General features: G+C 37.8%; 1 protein-coding gene across 2 annotated transcripts in view; it reads right to left on the bottom strand.

Annotated features, from left to right (window-relative positions):
• Nucleotides 1–23,874, bottom strand: part of WDR70 (WD repeat domain 70) — a 305,434-nt gene that overhangs the window by 42,483 nt on the left and 239,077 nt on the right. For both annotated transcript variants that reach the window (XM_078066655.1, XM_078066656.1), the window contains 3 exons: nucleotides 16,645–16,744; nucleotides 13,691–13,775; nucleotides 12,118–12,256 (listed from right to left, as the gene is read on the bottom strand). In XM_078066655.1, the coding sequence (XP_077922781.1) occupies nucleotides 12,118–12,256; nucleotides 13,691–13,775; nucleotides 16,645–16,744 (324 nt within the window). The remainder of the gene's footprint in view (nucleotides 1–12,117; nucleotides 12,257–13,690; nucleotides 13,776–16,644; nucleotides 16,745–23,874) is intronic.

Here is a 23,874-nt window from a genome sequence, read left to right as displayed (position 1 = left end):
TGCAGCAAAGGCAGTCCTAAGAGGAAAGTATATAGCATTACAAGCCTTTCTCAAGAAATAAGAAAGGTCTCAAGTACACAACCTAACCCTACACCTAAAGGAGCTGGAGAAAGAACAGCAAATAAAGCCTAAACCCAGCAGAAGAAGAGAAATAATAAAGATCAGAGCAGAAATCAATGAAATAGAAACTAAAAGAACAGTAGAACAGATCAATGAAACTAGGAGCTCGTTCTTTGAAAGAATTAACAAGATTGATAAACCCCTGGCCAGACTTATCAAAAAGAAAAGAGAAATGACCCAAATCAACAAAATCATGAATGAAAGAGGAGAGATCACAACCAACACCAAAGAAATATAAACAATTATAAGAACGTATTATGAGCAACTCTATGCCAGCAAATTAGATAACCTGGAAGAAATGGATGCATTCCTAGAGAAGTATCAACTACCAAAACTGAACCAGGAAGAAATAGAAAACCCGAACAGACCTATAACCACTAAGGAAATTGAAGCAGTCATCAAAAATCTCCCAACAAACAAAAGCCCAGGGCCAGATGGCTTCCCAGGGGAATTCTACCAAACATTTAAAGAAGAATTAATACCTATTCTTCTGAAACTGTTCCAAAAAATAGAAATGGAAGGAAAACTTCCAAACTCATTTTATGAGGCCACCATTACCTTGATCCCAAAACCAGACAAAAACCCCATTAAAAAGGAGAACTACAGACCAATATCCCTGATGAACATGGATGCAAAAATTCTCACCAAAATACTAGCCAATAGGATCCAACAGTACATTAAAAGGATTATTCACCACGACCAAGTGGGATTTATCCCTGGGCTACAAGGTTGGTTCAACATCTGCAAATCAATCAACGTGATACAATACATTAACAAAGGAAAGAACAAGAATCATATGATCCTCTCAATAGATGCAGAAAAAGCATTTGACAAAGTACAGCATCCTTTCTTGATGAAAACTCTTCAGAGTATAGGGATCGAGGGTACATACCTCAATATCATAAAAGCCATCTATGAAAAACCTACAGCGAATATCATTCTCAATGGGGAAAAACTGAGAGCTTTCCCCCTAAGGTCAGCAACGCGGCAGGGATGTCCACTATCACCACTGCTATTCAACATAGTATTAGAAGTCCTAGCCACAGCAATCAGACAACAAAAAGAAATAAAACGCATCCAAATCAGCAAAGAAGAAGTCTAACTCTCACTCTTTGCAGATGATATGATACTTTATGTGGAAAACCCCAAAGACTCCACCCCAAAACTGCTAGAACTCATACAGGAATTCAGTAAAGTGGCAGGATATAAAATCAATGCACAGAAGTCAGTGGCATTCCTATACACCAACAACAAGACAGAAGAAAGAGAAATTAAGGGGTCGATCCCATTTACAATTGCACCCAAACCATAAGATACCTAGGAATAAATCTAACCAAAGAGGCAAAAGATCTGTACTCAGAAAACTATAAAATACTCATGAAAGAAACTGAGGAAGACAAAAAGAAATGGAAAAATGTTCCATGCTCATGGATTGGAAGAACTCTTGTTCTTGTGAAGATGTCAATGCTACCTAGAGCAATCTACACATTCAATGCAATCCCCATCAAAATACCATCCACTTTTTTCAAAGAAATGGAACAAATAATCCTAAAACTTGTATGGAACCAGAAAAGACCCCGAATAGCCAGAGGAATGTTGAAAAAGAAAAGCAAAGCTGGCGGCATCACAATTCCGGACTTCCAGCTCTATTACAAAGCTGTCATCATCAAGACAGTATGGTACTGGCACAAAAACAGACACATAGATCAATGGAACAGAATAGAGAGCCCAGAAATGGACCCTCAACTCTATGGTCAACTAATCTTTGACAAAGCGGGGAAGAATGTCCAATGGAAAAAAGACAGTCTCTTCAACAAATGGTGTTGGGAAAATTGGATAGCCACATGCAGAAGAATGAAACTGGACTATTTCCTTACACCACACACAAAAATAGACTCCAGATGGTTGAAAGACCTCAATGTGAGACAGGAGTCCATCAAAATACTAAAGGAGAACACAGGCAGCAATCTCTTCGACCTCAGCCGCAGCAACTTCTTCCTAGAAACATCGCCAAAGGCAAGGGAAGCAAGGGCAAAAATGAACTATTGGGACTTCATCAAGATAAAAAGCTTTTGCACAGCAAAGGAAACAGTCAACAAAACCAAGAGACAACTGAGAATGGGAGAAGATATTTGCAAATGACATATCAGATAAAGGGCTAGTATCCAAAATCTATAAAGAACTTATCAAACTCAACACCCAAAGAACAAAGAATCCAATCAAGAAATGGTCAGAAGACATGAACAGACATTTTTCCAAAGAAGACATCCAAATGGCCAACAGACACATGAAAAAGTGCTCAACATCGCTCGGCATCAGGGAAATCCAAATCAAAACCTCAATGAGATACCACCTCACACCAGTCAGAATGGCTAAAATTAACAAGTCAGGAAATGACAGATGTTGGCGGGGATGTGGAGAAAGGGGAACCCTCCTACACTGTTGCTGGGAATGCAAGCTGGTGCAGCCACTCTGGAAAACAGTATGGAGGTTCCTCAAAAAGTTGAAAATAGAGCTACCATATGACCCAGCAATTGCACTACTGGGTATTTACCCCAAAGATACAAAAGTAGGGATTCGAAAGGGTACGTGCACCCCCGATGTTTATAGCAGCAATGTCCACAATAGCCAAACTGTGGAAAGAGCCAAGATGTCCATCGACAGATGAATGGATAAAGAAGATGTGGTATATATATACAATGGAATATTATGCAGCCATCAAAAGGAATGAGATTTTGCCATTTGCAACGACGTGGATGGAACTGGAGGGTATTATGCTGAGCGAAATAAGTCAAACAGAGAAAGATATGTATCATATGACCTCACTGATATGAGGAATTCTTAATCTCAGGAAACAAACTGAGGGTTGCTGGAGTGGGGGGGGTGGGAGGGATGGGGTGGCTGGGTGATAGACACTGGGGAGGTTATGTGCTCTGGTAAGCACTGTGAATTGTGCAAGACTGTTGAATCTCAGATCTGTACCTCTGAAACAAATAATGCAATATATGTTAAGGAAAAAAAAAAAAGAAGATAGCAGGAGGGGAAGAATGAAGGGGGGGAAATCAGAGGGGTAGACGAACCATGAGAGACAATGGACTCTGAGAAACAAACTGAGGGTTCTAGAGGGGAGGGGGGTGGGAGGATGGGTTAGCCTGGTGATGGGTATTGAGGAGTGCACGTTTGCATGGAGCACTGGGTGTTATGCACAAACAATGAATCATGGAACACTGTATCTAAAACTAATGATGTAATGCATGGGGATTAACATAACAATAAAAAATTTAAAAAAAAAAAGGAAAGAAAAATGCAAATTATAACTGTGATGAGAAAGACCATTCCATACCTATTAGAATGTATAAAATAAAAAATGTCCACAACACAAACTGTTGGTGAGGATATGGAGCAAGGGGAAAACAAATACATCATTGGTGGAAATGCAAAATGGTACTGTTACTCTGAAGAACGGCTTGGTATTTTCTTATAAAAATAATCACATACTCACTGTATGACCCAGCAAGCCTACTCTTAGGTATTTACAGAAATGAAAACTTCTGTTCACACAAAAACTTATATATGAATGCTTATGGCAGCTCTATCCATAATCTCTAAAAACTGGAAACAATCAAATGTCCTGTAATAAGATAAACTGGGCTATAACCACACAGAATACTACTCAGCAATAAAATGTAACAAACTCTTGATACACACCATAACCTGGATGAGTCTCAAAAGCATTCTGCTAAAAGAAGTTGATCTGTATGTTGGCTAACTGAAAATAATAATAATAATAATAATAATAATAATAATAATAATAATAATAATAAAGTTGATCTAAAAAGGTTACATGCTCTATGAGTCCATTTAGACGACATTCTTGAAAAGCCAGCACTATAGTGGAGACCAATGAATGCTAGGGATTAGGAATGGGGGGCAGGGAAGAGGGGAGAGTGTGGCTACAGAGGGACAGCACAAAGGAGTTTTTGGGGGGTGATGGAACTGTTCTGTATCCTGATTGTATTGATAGTGGCTACATAAATCCATACATGTTTTAAAAATCACAGAACTGTATACTTTTTAAAAAGATAAATTTTACTGTATCATTTTCAAAAACAAATAACAAAGAATCAGCACTAAACTGGTTCTTATCATTTTCCTTACTTAAAACATTTAAAGACTTGATAAAGCAGATATTACCATGAAATCAGTGGTTTCTTCTCTATTTGCTCGGGCCTACGAATGAGCACTCAACTGTATTCTTCCAATCCTGAGAACTACTGTCCTGGAACACCCACAACATGATAGCTTTACACTTAGTAATTGAGAAGTAATTTAATCAAGTCTTACTGATACCAGCCCCCCTCAGACATTGTAAAGTTAACAGCTAACTTATTAGGGGACTCTAGCTGAGGTCCAGGTACTGTTTAAATTGAAGTCTGATAAGTATGCTGCTTATTTCATGAAATCCCAAGAAAGAATTTAGTAATCCAAACCATGAAAGCAGCAATAATGCAATACTGTTTTTCATCATAGCCCAATGCCATATCTTTTCTTCAGTGATTAAAGAAAATACTCCTACAGAAAGGAGTAGTGGCTGATCACTGTGCCTCTTGACAGTAAAACACTGTCCTAATAGCCATGCTGGAAGTTAGCTCTTGACTTTGAAAAGGTAGTGCTAGAGAAAGAACCATGTAACTGCTGTCCTGGCATATTTACACTAAAACTCCATCATCTTCTACTTCCAAGTTTTTTTTTTTTAATTCAATAGCCAATATATAGTACATCATTAATTTTTGATATAGTGTTCCATGATTCATTAGTTGTGTATAACACCCAGTACTCACTCATCACATCATGTGCCCTTCTTAATGCCCATCACCCAGTTACCCCATCCCCCCACCTACCTCCCTTTCCACAGCCCTCAGTTCGTTTCCTGGAGTCAAGAGTCTCTCGGGTTTGTCTCCCTCTCTGATTTCTTCCCATTCGGTTTTCCCTCCCTTCCCCTATGATCCTCTGCACTATTTCTTATATTCCACATATGAGTGAAACCATATAATTGTCTTTCTCTGATTGACTTACTTCACTTAGCATAATCCCCTCTAGTTCCATACATGTTGATGTAAATGGTAGGTATTCATCCTTTCTGATGGCAGAGTAATATTCCATTGTAGATATGAACCACATCTTCTTTAACCATTCATCTGTTGAAAGACATTTCGGCTCCTTCCACAGTTTGGCTATTTTGGACATTGCTGTTATGAACATTGGGGTGCAGGTGCCCCTTCTTTTCACTACATCTGTATTTCTGGGGTAAATACCAGTAGTGCAATTGCTGGGTTGTAGGGTAGCTCTATTTTTAACTTCTGGAGGAACCTCCATACTGTTTTCCAGAGTGGCTGCACCATCTTGCATTCCCACCAACAGTGTAAGAGGGTTCCCCTTTCTCCACATCCTCGCCAACATTTGTTGCTCCCTGTTTTGTTAATTTTAGCCATTCTAACTGGTGCAAGGTGGTATCTCATTGTGGTTTTGATTTGTATTTCCCTGATGCCAAGTGATGTGGAACATTTTTCATGTGTCTGTTGGGCATCTGGATGTCTTCTTTGGAGAAATGTCTGTTCATGTCTTCTGCCCATTTCTTGACTGGATTATTTGTCTTTTGGGTGTTGAGTTTGGTAAGTTCTTTATAGATTTTGGATACCAGCCCTTTATCTGTTATGTCATTTGCAAATATCTTCTCCCATTCTGTAGGTTGCCTTTTAGTTTTGTTGACTGTTTCCTTTGCCATGCAGAGGCTTTTTATCTTGACAAAGTCCCAAAAGTTCATTTTTGCTTTTGTTTCCCTTGCCTTTAGAGACGTGTCTTGCAAGAAGTTGTTGTGGCCAAGGTCGAACAGGTTACTGCCTGTGTTCTCTAGGATTCTGATGGATTCCTGTCTCACATTTAGGTCTTTCATCCATTTTGAGTTTATCTTTGTGTATGGCATAAGAGAATGGTCCAGTTTCATTCCTTTGCATGTGGCTGTCCAATTTTCCCAACACCATTTATTGGAGAGACTGTCTTTTTTTCCATTGGATATTCCTTCCTACTTTGTCGAAGATTAGTTGACCATAGAGTTGAGGGTCCATTTCTGGGCTCTCTATTCTGTTCCATTGATCTATGTGTCTGTTTCTGTGCCAGTACCATGCTGTCTTGATGATCACAGCTTTGTAATATAGCTTGAGGTCAGGCATTGTGATGCCCCCAGCTTTGGTTTTCTTTTTCAAAATACCCCTGGCTATATGGGGTCTTTGATGATTCCATACAAATTTTAGGATTGTTTGCAATCCCTATCAAAATGCCATCGACATTTTTCACAGAGCTAGAACAAACAATACTCCTGAGTTTTTCATCAAATATTTATACATCTCGGAAGACCAGGAAACAAGGCAGTGCTCATGTACCTTGCCTTTCCGTTCCCAATGAGCAAATGCTCTAAATACCTATGTTGAATATACTGTCTTATCACTTGGCCGTGGGAAAATATACCAATTTTAGTAAGTACAAATAGTTAATCAGTATCCATCTAGAATCTGCATTGTTTAATCTTCTCAAGAAAGTGAATTACAGCAAAACTTCATTAAGCTGATGCTGCTTTATCCAAGATAATACATAATTCAAAGCAACTGCTATTCCCTAGTCAACTAGCTGCCTGATTGCTCTTTAATAAAAATCAGATAATGGCAAGCTAAACTCAAAGTCCATTTTTTCCATCCCCTGGACTTCATATTGAGAAGGTTTCACTATATTTTAGAAGGCAGATAAATGCCAAATATAGTCTTTCTTTCGAGTTTATTTTCAGTTGGCATTTGCACTGCCAATAGCTCAAGTTCCCTCTGTGTCCTATTCCTTGTACAATCCTGACTGGGCAAAGACACTGCTGGACTCCTTTATTTCCAGAAAACTTTTAAAAAGGTGGAACCTTGTATCAGTGAGACAGATCATTAGTCTATTCCCAGGATGATAAAGAAGAAGAGGTGAGTTCCTCAACTCTTCAGAGACAAGCTTTCACAAGCACAGCTTCATTAATTTGTTTGAAGTGAATTTCCAGAATTGTTCTATCAAGATCATATGTAAGAACAAAGACACTTTCCAAAACCAATTCTGAGGACATCTGGAATATCCATTAATTTGAATGACCTTTCTGCTCTCTTACATATGTACAAATAATGGAGGATGATTGTAGTATGAATGATCAGCATGTCCCTTACACTCATAAATTAAGATAAATAGCTAGTTTTGTGAAGAGTCCATTATTTATGGCCTTATTATACTCATTTCTTCTTTCCCTTCAATCTCTTTGGATTTAAAATATCAATATACTCTCCTAATAAAAACACAAAAACTTTTTATGTGATACTTCATTGTATGATATATGTCGTTCTTTAGGTTAACAAATAGAGCAATTTTCTTGGACATCAAAATGTATTAATTTAAATGTCATATCTGAGAATAATCTATGGGTGATATGATTAGATATGATATTTACTTTCTTAATGATCTTTTCTATGTTGACAGTTTTTTAGATTTAATATGTACTACTTTTATAATCAGAAAAATACAATTAAATCAGAAAAAGACAATTAAAATACCAAAAGCAGTCTAGTTGAAAAACTAATGAATGAATAAAATAAAGCAGTCTAGTTGAAAATATCAAAGCAAATTTCCCTTCCCTTCCCTTCCGCGGCTATATACCAGATCAGTTGAGCTAGATCTATAGCTATGTTTTGTAAATAAAGGTTTGATTTTTTTTCTTTCTATTCCTCACTTTGTTCAGTCAGTGTTTGCAGAAACAAAGGTCCCTCACCAAAGTACATAACCTAACAAACAAATCAGAAGAGTAGTCAGGATCAAGTGTGAGATTTCTAGCTTTTTTCCTTTCTACTTTTTTTTCCCTCTTTGCCCAAGGGAACACCTGCTATTTCTTTTAAATTATTGCCAAAAGCAGCTGAGGTGAAGAGGCCACCATCTTAAATAATATCAGGTCAAAAAACTTTATTCCATTACACTTGGGTTAAAGAATATAAATGGTAATATGCTAGTATAATTGCATAAACCATGTCCTTTGATTTATATTAGTGAAAAAGGAAAGTCTGTTAGTCATTTTATAACAAATTACAGTTTGATGAAAAATTACTAAGCTAATAGTAGTTCATAACGTTATTTCAGGTCCTCTCCAGAATAATTAGAACTCTGAAAAGGTCTGAATATGTCTATGTTTCTTCTAAAAATAAATATTTTTTTAAAAATTGATACATCGAGCACTTGGGTGTCTCAGTTGGTTAAGCGACTGCCTTCGGCTCAGGTCATGATCCTGGAGTCCTGGGATCGAGTCCCGTACTGGGCTCCCTGCTCAGCGGGGAGTCTGCTTCTCTCTCTGACTCTCCCCCCTCTCATGCTCTCTCTCTCTCTCTCATTCTCTCTCAAGTGAATAAATAAAATCTTTAAAAAAATAAATAAATAAAATAAAAAAATAATAATTGATACATCATCTCCAAATTGTATTTTATCCATTCTTTCTCTCCTATACTTTCATCACATAAAATAGAGTAATGGTAGCTTTTTACACAATATACAAAAGCTTAGGGTCCCATCTTACACAAAAACTAAAGTGATTTGTAAACTCAAGATTCAAGTTATATTCTGGAATTTATCTTAGAAAAGAGGCTAAGCACACTACTCAAATCATAAAAAAATTAGATGACAAATGAGAAATACGCTGTTTTTTTCAATTGAGGGAATACAACTGGACGACAAAGAAACATCTAAAAATAATATCAGCAGAATTGTAAAATGTGTATGAACATTATACAATAAAAATGGTAAATGTTAAAGAAACATTTGTCAACTCCTAGTGAAGAGAGTCTCTACATTGAAGAGAAAAAAATTTTCAGAGCATATAACAATACAGAGAATGGAATTAAAACCAGTTTTTCCTTTAAGTTTCTTTCAAAAATAAATGGGAAAATATTTTTAAATTTTTATTTTATATTTTTGAAAGCTATTTATTGTGAAGCTTGTAATATAGTTTTTAGTTATTAGGCAACGGTAGAGTTTTTAATATCCCTGACTGAAAACAATGTTTGGCTCCATATACATGTGGCGCTTGGCATTCTAAAATATAACTACCTAGGGATTTATTTTATTCTAGAAGAGGGTGTGAGAATACAATCACTCATACTTTACTGAAGTAAAAGGACTCATCTAGGATAGACCTAAAGCCACCGTTGTCTGTGTCTAATCAAGCAAGCACACCACTAAATGCTGATATTAAGAATGAGATGTTGCCTTTTATGTAAATTAAAACTCAACACAGTATGTATCTTACTACAGCAGAGTGCAGTATTTCCAAAAGAAACGACTATTCTGGTTTTTAATGACAAAAATACAATAAAATAAGAGATATTTTTGGCCCTTCAAGCAAAATGTCCACCATCTTTATCCATTCCAAAGAATACATTTATTTTCTCACATTCCAAGACTTAAAACTTTAGATCAGACGGGCATTTTAAAGTTCTTTTAACATACCATTCTACTATGTAAACAAAAACAATGCTGTCTGATATTAACAACAAAATGCAATCAAACAGATCCTAAATCAATTATTTAAAAGGCTGCTTCAAAGTGCTGTGGCACTTTTGTCCCTATTTGAAGTTTTCTCTTCATCTATTAATATGGCTCTCAAAATCTGTTTTCTGACTTTTCTAAGACAATTCAATAGAAGGTATATTCCATTTACTTAATGACCGTTCTCCTTTGCTTGCTTCTCTTCATTTGCTCATCCCTTAAACGTTCAGGTTTCCTAGGGCTCATGTTCTCCATCCTTTGTGCCCTTTTCTTAATCAAACTAATCAGCAACCAACATTTCAACTATAAACTGTAAATATTTCTCCCAAAACTGTGTCTTCTTTCTCTTAAGCACCAAACTCACTTACCTATCTGCCTACTATCTCCACCCAGAGGCCATGCAGGTATTCAAGCTCAACGTATCAACAACAATGCACTGTGTTTCTTCCAAAATCTGCTTTTTTCCTTTCTTTTTCTTTTTTTAATCTTGGGGAACACTGGCCCAGTCTCTCAAGTAATAAACCTCAGCCTTCGTACACAACACCAAATCTTGTAAATCTAACCTTCACACTTCAATAAAAATTATGTTCTAAAGCCTAAATCGGACTGTGCCATTCCCTTGCTTTAACAAACACACACACAAACAAAAAACAGAAGATAAAGTCACCTTGTTATTATGGTATACAAGATCAGTTTACCTTTCCATCTCTAGATACTTCTCTCCTGCCTCACTCTCCAAAGACATACCTGTGCTGTACAGTATGCATTACATGGACTTGCCAAGTATACCATTCACTCATTCAACAAATATGTGTCAGGCACTGTTCTAAGCACTGAGGAGATCACAGTGAACACAACAGACAAAGTTCCTGCTCTAGTGGGCTTACATCCTGGTGCAAGAAAACAGACAACAAACATAACAGATGCAATGGCAGTAAGCACTATGGAGGAAAAGATCTAGCTAGAAAAACAACTCAGAGCAACAAAGCAAACAGCATGTTCTATACACTACAAAAACATAGGGTGTCTTAAAAGTGCAATTTTATTTAGGTTTCAATTTTAATTATAATTTAAAACCATAACACCATGAGTAATACTGAAATGTATTGTCATTGAGAGGCATAACAGAACACAGCTTACTTCTGGAACAACCAATTATAATAATTTTATTTTTTGAGATTAAAGTTGATAGAGTCAAGAATGTTTTTCTTTGATTCTAGTGTTTAAGTTGGCTCTTGGATGTACCCCCAAAAAATTATTATTAGTGCTGGCACATTTCAAATTACATCATGAGATTAGAATCTATAAAACTTAAGTACTCATCTAGAATTAGTCTCATTGTTATTTATTTCATTGTCTTTAACTATACCACGGTTTCAAATATAGGGCCTACAAATTAAGACTCCACAGTAATACTAGAACATTAGAGACAGGAGCTTTTGACTAGTGATTTAAAAACAGTTGTTCAATTGTCTGAATCATGTAAGTACATAATATGTCCCAACTGTTTACAAAGAGCTGAAACAACTGGAGAAGTCTACAGAAGGGCGCTGTTTAAGATATAGGATATTACTAAAGGCTTTGACAGTGAGCCAAAGAAAATTTACACAGACATTAATCAGTCTGTTTCATACTCAGAAAATAACAATGACTTACCTTACCTTCTAAATGCTAATACATACTCTAAAAGACTACAAAGGAATTCAGATTTTCCTCTGGGAAACTTCACTATTACTGTATTACAGTCTCAGGAAAGGAATGACTGCATCAGTGAATCAATGCATGCATGCATGCTGTTTTAGTGCTTACAGTGCTTATATAAATATGTAAAGAAAACTAATGGGTTTTTTTAGATGCAGAAGTTAACTGTGAAATGTTTTAAACTTCCAAATAACTAAACAGAAATTAAGCTCAGTGGAAGATGAGTCTTACCTCAATGACAACTCTGGCAAGCAGAATTCTGTCAAAGTTTTCAAGGTTTAGGAAACAACGATACAATTCATCACTTTCTGAAGGCATAATTTTCACTTCTGTCCACAATCCCTGAATCTTCACAAACATGCGCCCTATGGGACACTTCTTTCTGTATCCTACGTGATGATCAGCTTCTGCTTTCCTCAAACTGGTTGGCAGAGGGGCAAATGTCCCTGGCCCAGCTGAAATCCTGACTGAAGCGTGGGCCCATGGGAAATACTGGGTCAGAGGAAGGGAAAGTGTAGATCAGCCAGTCTGCAACATACTAGTAATTCCTGTGTTGGTAAAAAAAAAGTAGCTACCATTGCACCATTGGGGCCAGGACTTATGTTCTATTTAAAAACTAAAACCAAAACAAAAGATGACTAAGAGGCAAACCTCACTTCATTCTCAAGGCTGAGGAGAGAAGAGTTTACATACCGCATCCGTGATGTCTATTTCATACACCCTTTGGAAAGTCCTGCGCTCAAAGAAAACAAGTTTGCCGCTGCCACATCCCCTTTGAACAGACGTCCCGGTGACTATGAGTTTATCATCTGGACTGAAACAGCAGTCAGTCCTACAGACGAAAACAGTGTGTAAGCATAAGCTTATGACCCTACAGCAATGAGTTAAATAAAATATAAACAACACCACTGTAACAAGAGGTGACTCTTATAGAGGGCTCACAGTAAGTCAAGCACTTATATTAGTTTGCTTAATCTTCACAATAATCCTATGGGGTAGACATTATTATCCCCATTTTACTGATGAGGCAACTGAGGCAGAGAGAGATTAAAGAAACCCTGGCCAAGATCACAAAAGTAGCGCAGCTGGGATTTGAACTCAGGCAGTTTGATTGCAGAATCTACGCTTCTAACTTCTGCACACTATATTTTTTAATGTATAGGAAGTGTGGGAAAAACTCAAGATAGACCTTGACGGTGCTATAGACAAATAGACATTGTATGACTAATGTCTAAGTAGTGATAATTTTGTCCAGTTTTGGAATTATTTTTTACCACCACTAGCCACCATCCCCAAATAATTTGAGTTTTGTCAAGTCAAGGACCATGAAATGAGGAACAGGTTGAACTGCTGGAACCTAACTGATGGCTATGATTCAAGAGCCCTTGTTATTAGAGATCTGGCCACCTGGTTGTGAATAACCTAAGACACGATCCAAAGAAGTTATGTAGTTAGCATAGCTTGCAGCAGGCATAATAGCTCAAAAAATTCTCATCAGCTATAAATTCATGTTTGTTTGTCCATCTGTTGGTTTTAACAGATAAATGCCATGGGCAACAGACCGTGCTAGAGTCCGTGCTCTGCTATTACACGGTTCCCTCCATTTGACGCTTCCATCACCTTCACGCTCTCCCTCTTGGTCATTATTTAACACAGATGTGAAATTTTATTTCTACAAAAATAGAAAGTTTTACTTAGGCACCAACTGTAGGACTTAAAAGTTCAAATCCCACCTCAGTTGCCTTAGAAAAATCTTTAAATGCTTCAGCTGTCAACTTAATAGAATGGAGATAATGGTGTTCAGCTACCTAGAACAAGATACTCTGAACAAGTGAAGTATACTGAATTATTGACTGAAATGATGACAAGAAAAACTTGAGAAAATGAGATATAGTAATGCTCAGTAACTATGAAATATTGCTTTGATGGAATGGGGTTCAAATTTTAAAAGACAACAAATCTGCAGGCCTACCCTGTCATTTATACATATTAAAAGAACAATTCAATCTCTTAAAATATTTTTACTATCCCAAGACCTATGTGTGTATACACACAGAGAAACACATGAACATATATGATTTCAACTTCAAAAAAATTTTATGGTCTGAAGAATGTGCAAATAAAAGGGAAAAATAAAATGTATCTTTCGAAAAACAGATTTCAAATACTCTTCCTGTCCCTTTTTAAAAGACACATAACATAAATTAAAGTGAAGAAATTTCTTTTCCATTCTCTTACATTTATCAATTTAAAATACGCTACTTACATTGGGAACAAGGTAGGAAGACCCGAGGCTGAAAAAAGTGGTTTATTAAACTGTCGGATGTCCCATAATTTCAATGTATCATCACCTGATAGAGGAATGAAAAAGAAAAAAAAAGAAAGTGAATTGTGCAAAAAACTAGTTCTAAGTTTAGAGTTTGCTAAACTTAGTGTATAACTATAGGAAAGAAGGAAAGAAGGAGGGAAGGAAGGGGAAAGAAAGATGCACATAAGTGTATTTTACTGTTTTAACTGGGCAGTTTGAAAGTAGTGGATGTGAGAACAGTAGAAAGATTTATGATAATGAACTGGCCTTCTAGAAATAAATTTTCACACTGATGTAGCATCTGTAGGCTAGAAGGAACCCTGGAGAATCTACTCTAAGGAGTGATTTGACAGCAGCTGGTAGTCCCCCGATGGTATAGTTGAGCATAACCGGCCTTCTTAAGAAGATATTAATTTAACAACCATCAGGACTGAAAATAGTTCAGTTCACAACAGACTCTTTCTCCCACTGGTGCGTAGATGAAGCTATCCATTAACATTAATGAGACTGAGCCATGTGATTCCCTTCCCTCCAGTGTAACTCTACCTGCGGCTATCATTCTTCATGTTGCCGGGAAGTACAGCTTTTCCAAAAGCTCTTTAAAGTATAATGAATATTCTTCTAAGAATCGCTTTTTTTCTATTTCTATAGGGCTACTAACTAATATTCCTGACCAGAATGAAAGCCAAAACTCATATAAGTAATGTCTTTGCTGTTCTTGCTCCCCAGCGTCCACAGCTGAGACCTGCCTCAACCCCTTGGGTCCAATAAAGAATCAGTATCAGGTGCAAGTGAGGTTGAGTGGAGATTTCAATAAAAATCTCCATTCTCTCCCAAGCGACCCTTCCTCTGAAACCCAACTTTTGGCAGGTGCACTAATCCACAACTGGCTGGACTGGAGACCTGCTTAAAATGGAAAGACTCTGTAAGACTCACCTTTTTTTGGCTTTTAGTCTTAAAAAAAGATTACATATCCTCATAATTCTCAAACAATAAGAAAACATTAATCTGCATTAAACAGTTTAGCTAACCTGACAGGTTCTGGAGCTAGCAGGAGTACCTTACAACACCTGGGGACTCTGCTGAATAGACTTCTATCTGCCATATTCTATACATCCAGGAAGAAAAATGATGGAATACAGTATACGTACTCTGTTGGCGACATGTTACCCAACAGTTATTATGGGATGGAAAGGGAAGGTAAGAATTGTCACCAAAATGGCTTTGACTGAACTGAGGTTAGTCCTATACTTCTAGTAATTATCAACTGGTCTGGGGCTGGCCTGTTTTAGAATCCTCTGAGAGGAATTTTCAAACTATGCTTCCCACTTATTCCTCTCTTGTCTCCCCACTCCACATTGGAGATTTGGGTTCACCATTGTAAAGCTGCAAGAGTAAATGTGAGAATTTCTAAGTGAAACATTTATCATTTGAAAAACTTTCTCAAAAGATTCAGATACACACTCGGGGTAAGAACCACTATTTGTAAGTAAAGAGTATATATAGTCTTAATTAAGAGTCATCTCTTGGGGCGCCTGGGTGGCTCCGTCGTTAAGCGTCTGCCTTCGACTCAGGTCATGATCCCAGGGTGCTGGGATCAAGCCCCACATTGGGCTCTCTGCTCCGTGGGAAGCCTGCTTCTCCCTCTCCCACTCCCCCTTCTTGTGTTCCCTCTCTCGCTGTGTGTCTCTCTCTGTCAAACAAATAAATAAAATCTTTAAAAAAAAAAAAGAGTCATCTCAGGACTCAAATAGGTTAGAATTGATGGACCAAAATACATATTTTATACAGACCCCCCCTTTTCCATATATACCATAAATAGAAAATACATGTGCTTTGATGTTTTACAATTATGTAAGTGAGGGTAGTTTGGATATAACAGACAAGGCTTCCTCAGAGGAAAGAGAATCTGATGCAGTTCCCAAGGTACACAGACATGGAATGGCTGAACTGAGCAAAAGCTGGGCCAAGTCTCTCCATCTCCTCCTCACTCCTACTACCCTCTACACCACGTTGCACATTCTTTCAGGAAAGGAACACTGTCTATGATGTTCACAGTTTAGACCCAGCACCTAGCACAATGCTTGCTCAGAGTAGTTGCTCAACATAGAGCAGCTGAGTGAGTGAATGACTGGCCAAATGTAGTGTTGCTAGATTAACATGGCCTACAGAATAAAAACTAAATCCTTTATGTGATATTTAAAGCCATCTGTAATGGCTCCAATCTACTTACTCTACTGTTTCTTTTCCCTCCCCACAAATAGGCCTACAGGAAGATCCTCAGTCATGCCCCATACTTCCCGTAATGCTCTGCTCATAAGCTGCCCTTACTATTCTCTTGTTTCCTTCTGTCAACACTTAGCTCATCCATGTGAGAAAGATTCAGCAAGAAGAAACCCATATTCAACCTCATGAATGTGGGTAAATAAACATAATATGGCCATACAGAACTATGTAGCCATTTAAAAACTAACATTCAGGTACGCAACTTTTTTTTTTTTAACTGAATTGAGGTACAGTGTTCAAACTGAAAAAAAAAATCAATGGTAAGCCAACAGAAGAGTCTAAATTATAAAATGATATAGGAAAAATGTAGAACATCATCTACAAAATTCCATAAGTTAGAGGCAAAAGTCATCCTTGGAGGCTTCAAACTCCGATGGAATTTGAAGCTAAAATAAAAACTTAGGTCAAAAAGTACATATTTTCTAAATTTTATTTGATACCTTTTAAGAAAACAATACTGCCAAGTCAGAAATGCATTTTAATGGAAAAAAAAAAAAGACTGGCAAAGGTGCACTAACCAAAGCACAGCTAGCTTTACTGTTAGGATATTAGTGTAACATTTGTTAGAGTTAATGATGATCATTTTTAAATACAGAAACACATCCAAAAGAAAGTTTTTAACCTACCTCCACGAGAGGCAAGGACATTACCATCATAGGAAAAAGCCACACAAGAAGTGTCTGTGCCTGGGTCATGAGCCTGTTTATAGTGGAATTTAGGATGAACCTGTTTGCAAAGACAAGCAAAGTGTTAACATCTCATCTGAATTCCAATGAGAACATTTTTGTGGCAAGGGTATTTTACTTTATCATCCAGAAAATAATATATGTAAAATATGAATTTTACTTGGCTATAGTTTTCTTTATTCTGGAAAATAATTCAAAAGGTTTCTAAAAACATCCATTTGCTTTAATAATAAAAAGAGATTAAGTCCCATTTTTCAGACTACCTTAGCAAGCTCTGAGCAACACAAGACTAACACAGTATTTAGTTCTTACAGCATAAAGTTATTGGGACCACTTCCTATCGTAAATATGAATAAAATAAAAATGAAAAATATGAATAAAGATTACAAATGAACATATTATTTATTAAATAAAAAATATCATTGTAGCGGTGCCTGGCTGGCTCAGTCAGTAAAGCGTGTGACTCTTGATCTCAGCATTGTGCATTCAAGCCCCACGCTGGGCACGGTGCCTACTTTAAAATATATATACATATATATCATTGTATTACTAGTATATGCCAGACACTGTGCATGTGGTTGTAGGTCTTGAACGCTCTTTAATGTGCCTGGAGGATAATGTTGTTGTGGAGGAGGAAGAGGGGAAGAACTAACCCTGACACAATGCTAATCATACCCTACATACTCTACTCTACTATCTTGCCTACTTAATTCTCTCAATCACTCTACAAGTTAGGCTCTCCTATTATCATCTGCATTTTACAGATTAGGAAACTGAACCACAAAGACTTCAGTACCTGAGTTAAGGTCACAGAGCTAGTAAGTGGTACAGCTGGGTGTTGGAACCAAGAGGCCCACTCTTAAACACTACACTATACTCCTTCTCTAGTGATGTATGTTAATAGTATTTTTACTTCTAATGTTGCTTCTTCACAGTTAATGACTTATAAAAGTAACTCTACTATACTAATCTTGTCACTCAGTTATGATTCAGTAACCAGCACAGGATACTAGGGAGTCAATTGTCCCAGCCCCACCAGGCTGGATAATTCCAGTGAATGGACAAGGCACACTGCTAGTGATTAAGAGCACGTAGGTCTCTCATGGGAGCCACAGGGATAGGAATACAAGTGACTCCATCTCCTTAGGTCTTACGTCAACCTTAACAATCATGAGTCACAAAACAGAGCTCATGTCCGTTAGCCTCCCACCAATATCCCTGACACCCTGTCAGTGAGCTTCCACCTAAAAGCTTCCAGTAATGAGGAGCACCTCATTAACTCACAAAAGCAGCTGGGTTTTTTGGTGTGTTTTTTTTTTTAAGATTTTTTATTTATTTATTTGACAGAGAGAGAGAGATAGTGAGAGCAGGAACACAAGCAGGGGGAGTGGAAGAGGGAGAAGCAGGCTTCCCGCCAAGCAGGGAGCCCGATGCGGGGCTCGATCCCAGGACCCTGGGATCATGACCTGAGCTGAAGGCAGACACTTAATGACTGAGCTACCCAGGCGCCCCTGGTTTTTGTTTTTAATAATTTGTATAGCTTGACTTAAATTTGTCCTTTCTCTTCCTCTGATAGTCTTAGAAATTTGTATTAAACATGGTGCTCATGCTTCCACCTTTCATGGGTACAAATAATTTACTGATTCAACTTTTCTTTTAATTGTGCATCAAGACACAAGGTTAAACAGGGAAACACGATGTGCCAAGATAAACATGATAAACAAGATAAACATGGCTTTTCTCCCTAGAGAATTGACAGTCTCCTGAAAGAATATGGGTAAGCGTAAGAAGTGACAAGTAGGGGTACCTGGGTGGCTCAGTCGTTAAGCGTCTGCCTTCGGCTCAGGTCATGATCCCAGGGTCCTGGGATCGAGCCCCACGTCGGGCTCCCTGCTCCGCGGGAAGCCTGCTTCTCCCTCTCCCACTCCCCCTGTTTGTGTTCCCTCTCTCGCTGTGTCTCTCTCTGTCAAATAAATAAAATCTTTAAAAAAAAAAAAGAAGTGACAAGTGGTACAATGGGGACGTGAAGAGTAGTAAGTGAGCACTGAAGAGAGGTGCCTAATCCAAACCTGAGAATGGGGGGCGGGGGAGGAGAGAGGGGCAAAAAGAAATCCTGAGACCCAGTGGATGAAAGTACGAGTTAGCAGATGAAGGAGCAGGATGCAGAGAAAAGAATGAGTATTCCAGTCGCAGGGTACTGTGTTGTAGTAGGCAGAATTTTGACCCCCATGATCTCCATCCCCTGGTGCCATGACCATAAACATGTCACTCTACATGGCAAAAGGGACTCTGCAGGTATAACTAAGGTTACTAACTAGTTAACCTTAAAAGAGGGAGATTATCCTGGATTATCCAGGTGGGGCTGAAGTAGTCACATGAGACCCTGAAAGCAGAACTTTCTCCTGGCTGAGGACAGAAGAGGAAGCCACAGAGACAAGACAGAGAGTAAGTCAGAGAGACTGGAAGAATCCGAAGTGTTTGAAATGCCACTGTTGACTCTAAAGATGTGTCAAGGAAATGGGGATCTGAATGCTGCCAATAACCAGTGTGTTTGAAAGAGGACCCTTAGCCCCCGATGAGAGCCACAGCCTTGGCCAACAGTTTGATTATAGCTTGATGAGACCCTAAGAAGAGAATCCCATCACACCATGCCAGACATCTTACCTACAGAAATTGTGAAATAATAAATTGGGTGTTTTTTTAAGGCACTAAATTAGTGGCAATTTGTTATGAAGCAACAGAAAGCTAACATGTGCATAAAGGTAAAAGAGCTAGTTGCAGTCAAAGAACTAAAAGAAGCTAACCACGACTGGAGGGAAAGGAGAAGTGGGGGGGATGGTGGGAGCAGGGCCTCGATCACCAGGAGCCTTGTAGGCCATGGTAAGGGCTTAGATGTTATCCTGAAGGCAAAAGGGAGCTGCTTAATGGAGATTACTCGGAGGATAATGTGACTAGATTTGCTTATTTTAAAGAGATCATTCTGAACACATGTGGAGAATAGATTGGGAATATGTGGCTCCTCAGAAAAACAAAACTCTGCTACTAAACTCAATTAGGAAAATTTGCCACTTGGTCATATTTCATCAACTCATCAACTACTAAACTCTAAATAGAACTTCTGAAAGATACTGTATTGGTAGCAGCTTACCAAAAAGTCTGTACTTACATTTGGCCTCTCAGTGAAATTAACTTAGTTTTTTGTTTATTTGTTTTAAATGTTTTGTTTATTTTTAATGCTCATAAATATATATACACATCTAAAGAGAAGGAAGACCAGTCATTTCAGGAGCGGTAAGGCAGTGCACTATAGTAAAACTGGGCCAGGACCAGGAGATAGAAAATCTAGACTTTGCTTAGTAAAAACTAGCAGTGCGACTGGGGACAAATTAGTCTCTCCAGATCATAAGTTTATCTGCTGTAAAATAAATGGATTGCACCAGATGATTTCTAGGGTCACTGACAGTTCTGTGATTCTTAAGGAAAAGACAAAAACTAGTATATATAATATTTTATAATTCAACAAACTGATCAATATGTACTTTTTATTATTAATAGGACAAAACAGATTTTGAATGCCAATATTTGAACATATAAACACATACACATAAATGTGTATATGTACATAGACCAGTAAAGTGGGATAAAGAACCTTAAAAGGTACAAAGGAATCATCTCATATAAACTTCAGCATGAGCCCCGTGGCAAGAGGTTTTTCCCTGTGATAATCTAATTCTCACCCTTGCTTAGAAAAGGGGTGAGATGAGGCTGTGAGTCTGCTGTTCCCTAAATTGGTCTTGCTTCCTCTTTTTACTGCCCTGAGTGGGATTCTAGGGTTTAAAGGCATACAGCCATCTGGTACTCATGCACAGAGAAAGTGCTCTGTTTCAAAACTTAAGATTCTACTGGATCTAACAGGTGATAGTATAACTATAATAAAAGGAACTGAACAGGAATAAGGGATTACGACTACAGGTGATTTTGCCTTAATCTAGTAAGAAAGAACTTTACCAAATATTCATCTGCCACACTTTAATGTCTCCTCATTTAGTTACTACTTTAAAGGGCCACTATATTGGAGGTTGGGTGTTCTGAAATTTTTACAATTCATTATTTATAATGCAAAACGTGTGAATATATGCCACAAAACAAACCCCACCTTGTCTTTCTGACTTCCCATAGTTCCTATTGCCATATCAATTTACATCTCAGTGCAGCATTCTTTTATAGTAACAAATGGCTGCATATTAATAATTAAGATTTCAAGAGATTACACTCAAAATAATCTAAATCATTTCCTCTTTTAAAAGGACTAACATAATAAAATAAAATTAAAAAAAAAATAAAATAAATAAAAGGACCTCATAAAATAAAAAAGCAAAATGCCCTCACTTCAGATGAACAGCTCACGGATTTTATGTCATAAGTGCTCTTCAATTATTAAATTCACTTTAACCAATAATAAAAGTTTATTCTAATTAAATAAAATGATAGCCAGAGGTGATCTTAAACTTACATAAAATATCAACACTTGGACAGTCATGATGACAAACACCCTTACACTCTGGAAACAGCATCAACCTGACTGAAAACGCTTCTGGCATAACTTAGGAAATCTGAAACTGTGACTTCTCCTTTAACTGATTTTATGATCATCCTAGGCAAAGAACATCGATCTTCAGGGAAGCTGAGATTATTAACTCCTTTATACAGGTTTCCTATTCTTAGGAGGGCCTTATGTTATGATTTGGAGAGTATCAAGTCTCACAGATTCATAGTAATGGAAAATGCAAGCACAAATGCTAGAGTTTTAAAGGCCCTCTCCTGAGATCATACCACACAAACTCCAACTGGTAAAAGGGTCGGGAGCCTCTGGCAGTACAGAACTCATTATGTTCCAAGCAACATCAGTCCATTTCTGGGTGGCTCTAACTGGGAACACTTAAACTGAGTCCAAGACTCCTTCCTAGAATTCCAGTATCTACTTATGACTCCTGGCCCCGTCTTCTGTGGCTGTGCTAATTCTAGTTTTTCTTCTCTAATGCAGCCTGTAAAATTCTCAAAGAAAAGTAGGACGTCTTCCACAAAGTCTTAAATATACCCATTCCTGAAATCGTAAACATAATCCAAACATTCTGTGGTGCTACCGATGGTCACTGAGTTTACACCCAGGGTCTGGCTGCCTAGATCCCAGTATCTTCATTGTTCTAGTGTGTGTCAATCAATGCAAGAGGACTGACAGCCCTCAAAACGATCAAAACACGTTTTGTAATTAATAGAGACAGTGGAATAAGCTATTTTAAATGAGGGAATTTAAATGAGTTGCTAGGCTGAAAACAGAGAAAATTTTAATGGAAAGAATACTGGTCGTACAGCCAAGCTGACTTCACCTAAATTTTCAACCCAATACATTTTAGTTTGACCCTGGCCAAATTGCTTAATCTTTCTGTTTCTCAGTTTGTTAATTTTTAAAATAACACACCCTACACATCTTCCCACTCCTCCCCTTCTCCTCAACTCCCAAAGACACTGAGGTACATTTGACCTACTACTACATGCCTTATGTCAGTACCACACATTTATTAACTCTGGAGTAGCTACCTCTTTTCAGAAAGTTGCTGACATGCAACTATGCTACCAGAACACAAACTCCAAGAGCAAGATGAAGCAAATGCGGGGCTCCCTAACAGATGAGGGGTACTAACATTTGACTGTCCTCTCAAATCTGTTCCTAGGACCCCCTCAATAGATAAAAAATTTCTCTCTCATTGGGAATCTATTTTCAATAACCAAGCAACTCTATATTTTCAATCACATGTTAGAGTTACTTACTATACCAGGATTAAAAATATGCCAGGATTTTTTTAAATGGCAAGATTAAGAACAGAATAAATATTGGTCTAGACTGAACATAATTCACTCCTGTTTCTCTGATTTGGGAGACCTGTAGTAAGGAGAATGAGCAGAATGTATACAAAAGAATAGGGACTTCATATGAACATGCTTTCCCATTCTCTCCTGCCACAAAGCCTTCATTTTAGTGAGGAGAAACGGACAATAACACCTCTCCAACTGATTCTGTGATATTCAGATTCATATATTGCATGAAAATATGGCATCATGATAAAAAGCACCGACGATGCAGGCAGACTGACCAGTTCAAATCCAGGCTTCACCACTTACCATCTATATGATCTTGGGCGAACTAATCTCCCTATGCCCACCCCCCCGCCATCTATTAAATGAGAATAATAATAGTATCCACGTCAGCTGTTGGGAGAATTTAATGAGTTGATGCAAGCGTGGCACACTCCTTTGCAATATAACTTTGCTGTTCTTTTCATCAAGATGTGCCATTCACTTCTCAAAACCTGGGTTCTGGGTATGGACATGTGACTTGTTTGGGCTTACAAGACACGCAGCCATAAAATGTGCCTGTCACATCTCCCACAGTAAAAAGCATAACTGACTGCCACTCCCCCTCCCTCTGTCATTCGGCCGGGCTTTCCAAGGGCTGCTCCCAGCCAATGACTGAGCACAGGGGATAAAGGACTCCTAAGTAGTCTGAATGAAACTTTGACATTGTGCTATAGTCTAAGAGTCTTTCTGCACAGCCCTCTTTTTTCTTTTACTATAACATTTTTATTGAGATATAATTCATATACCATGGAATTTGCCTACTTAAAGTATGCAGTTTACTGATTTTAGTATTTCCAGAGAGTTGGGCAACCATCACCACAATCAATTTTAGTTCATTTCCATCACCTCCCAAAAGAAACCCCATAAACATTAGCAATCACTCCCCCATCTCCCCCTAACCCCTCAGCCCCAAGCAACTGCTACTCTAGTTTTTCTCTGTATAGTTGCCTACCTGAACATTTCATATAAATGAAATTACACAATATGCTATCTTTTGTGACTGGCTTCTTTCACTTAGCATAATGTTTCTGTGATTCATCCACAGTGTAGACATATATCAGTACTTCATTTCTTTTTATTGCAAAATAATATTCCATTGTATAAATGTATCACATTCTACTTATCCATTCATCAGTGGATGAACATTTAATACTTCTTTCTTTCCTTTCACAGAGGTATGACCTGCATCATGCTCTCTTTCCAGATTTTCTCAGGCTCCCTCCCCGTTTCCCCCTACAGGCCTTTCCCCAGTAA

Source organism: Halichoerus grypus, chromosome 2, assembly GCF_964656455.1.
Source record: "Halichoerus grypus chromosome 2, mHalGry1.hap1.1, whole genome shotgun sequence".
NCBI classification, from domain to species: Eukaryota; Metazoa; Chordata; class Mammalia; order Carnivora; family Phocidae; genus Halichoerus; species Halichoerus grypus.
The sequence above is the reverse complement of the archived record's forward strand: the minus strand, read 5'-3'. Positions and strand labels throughout refer to the sequence as shown.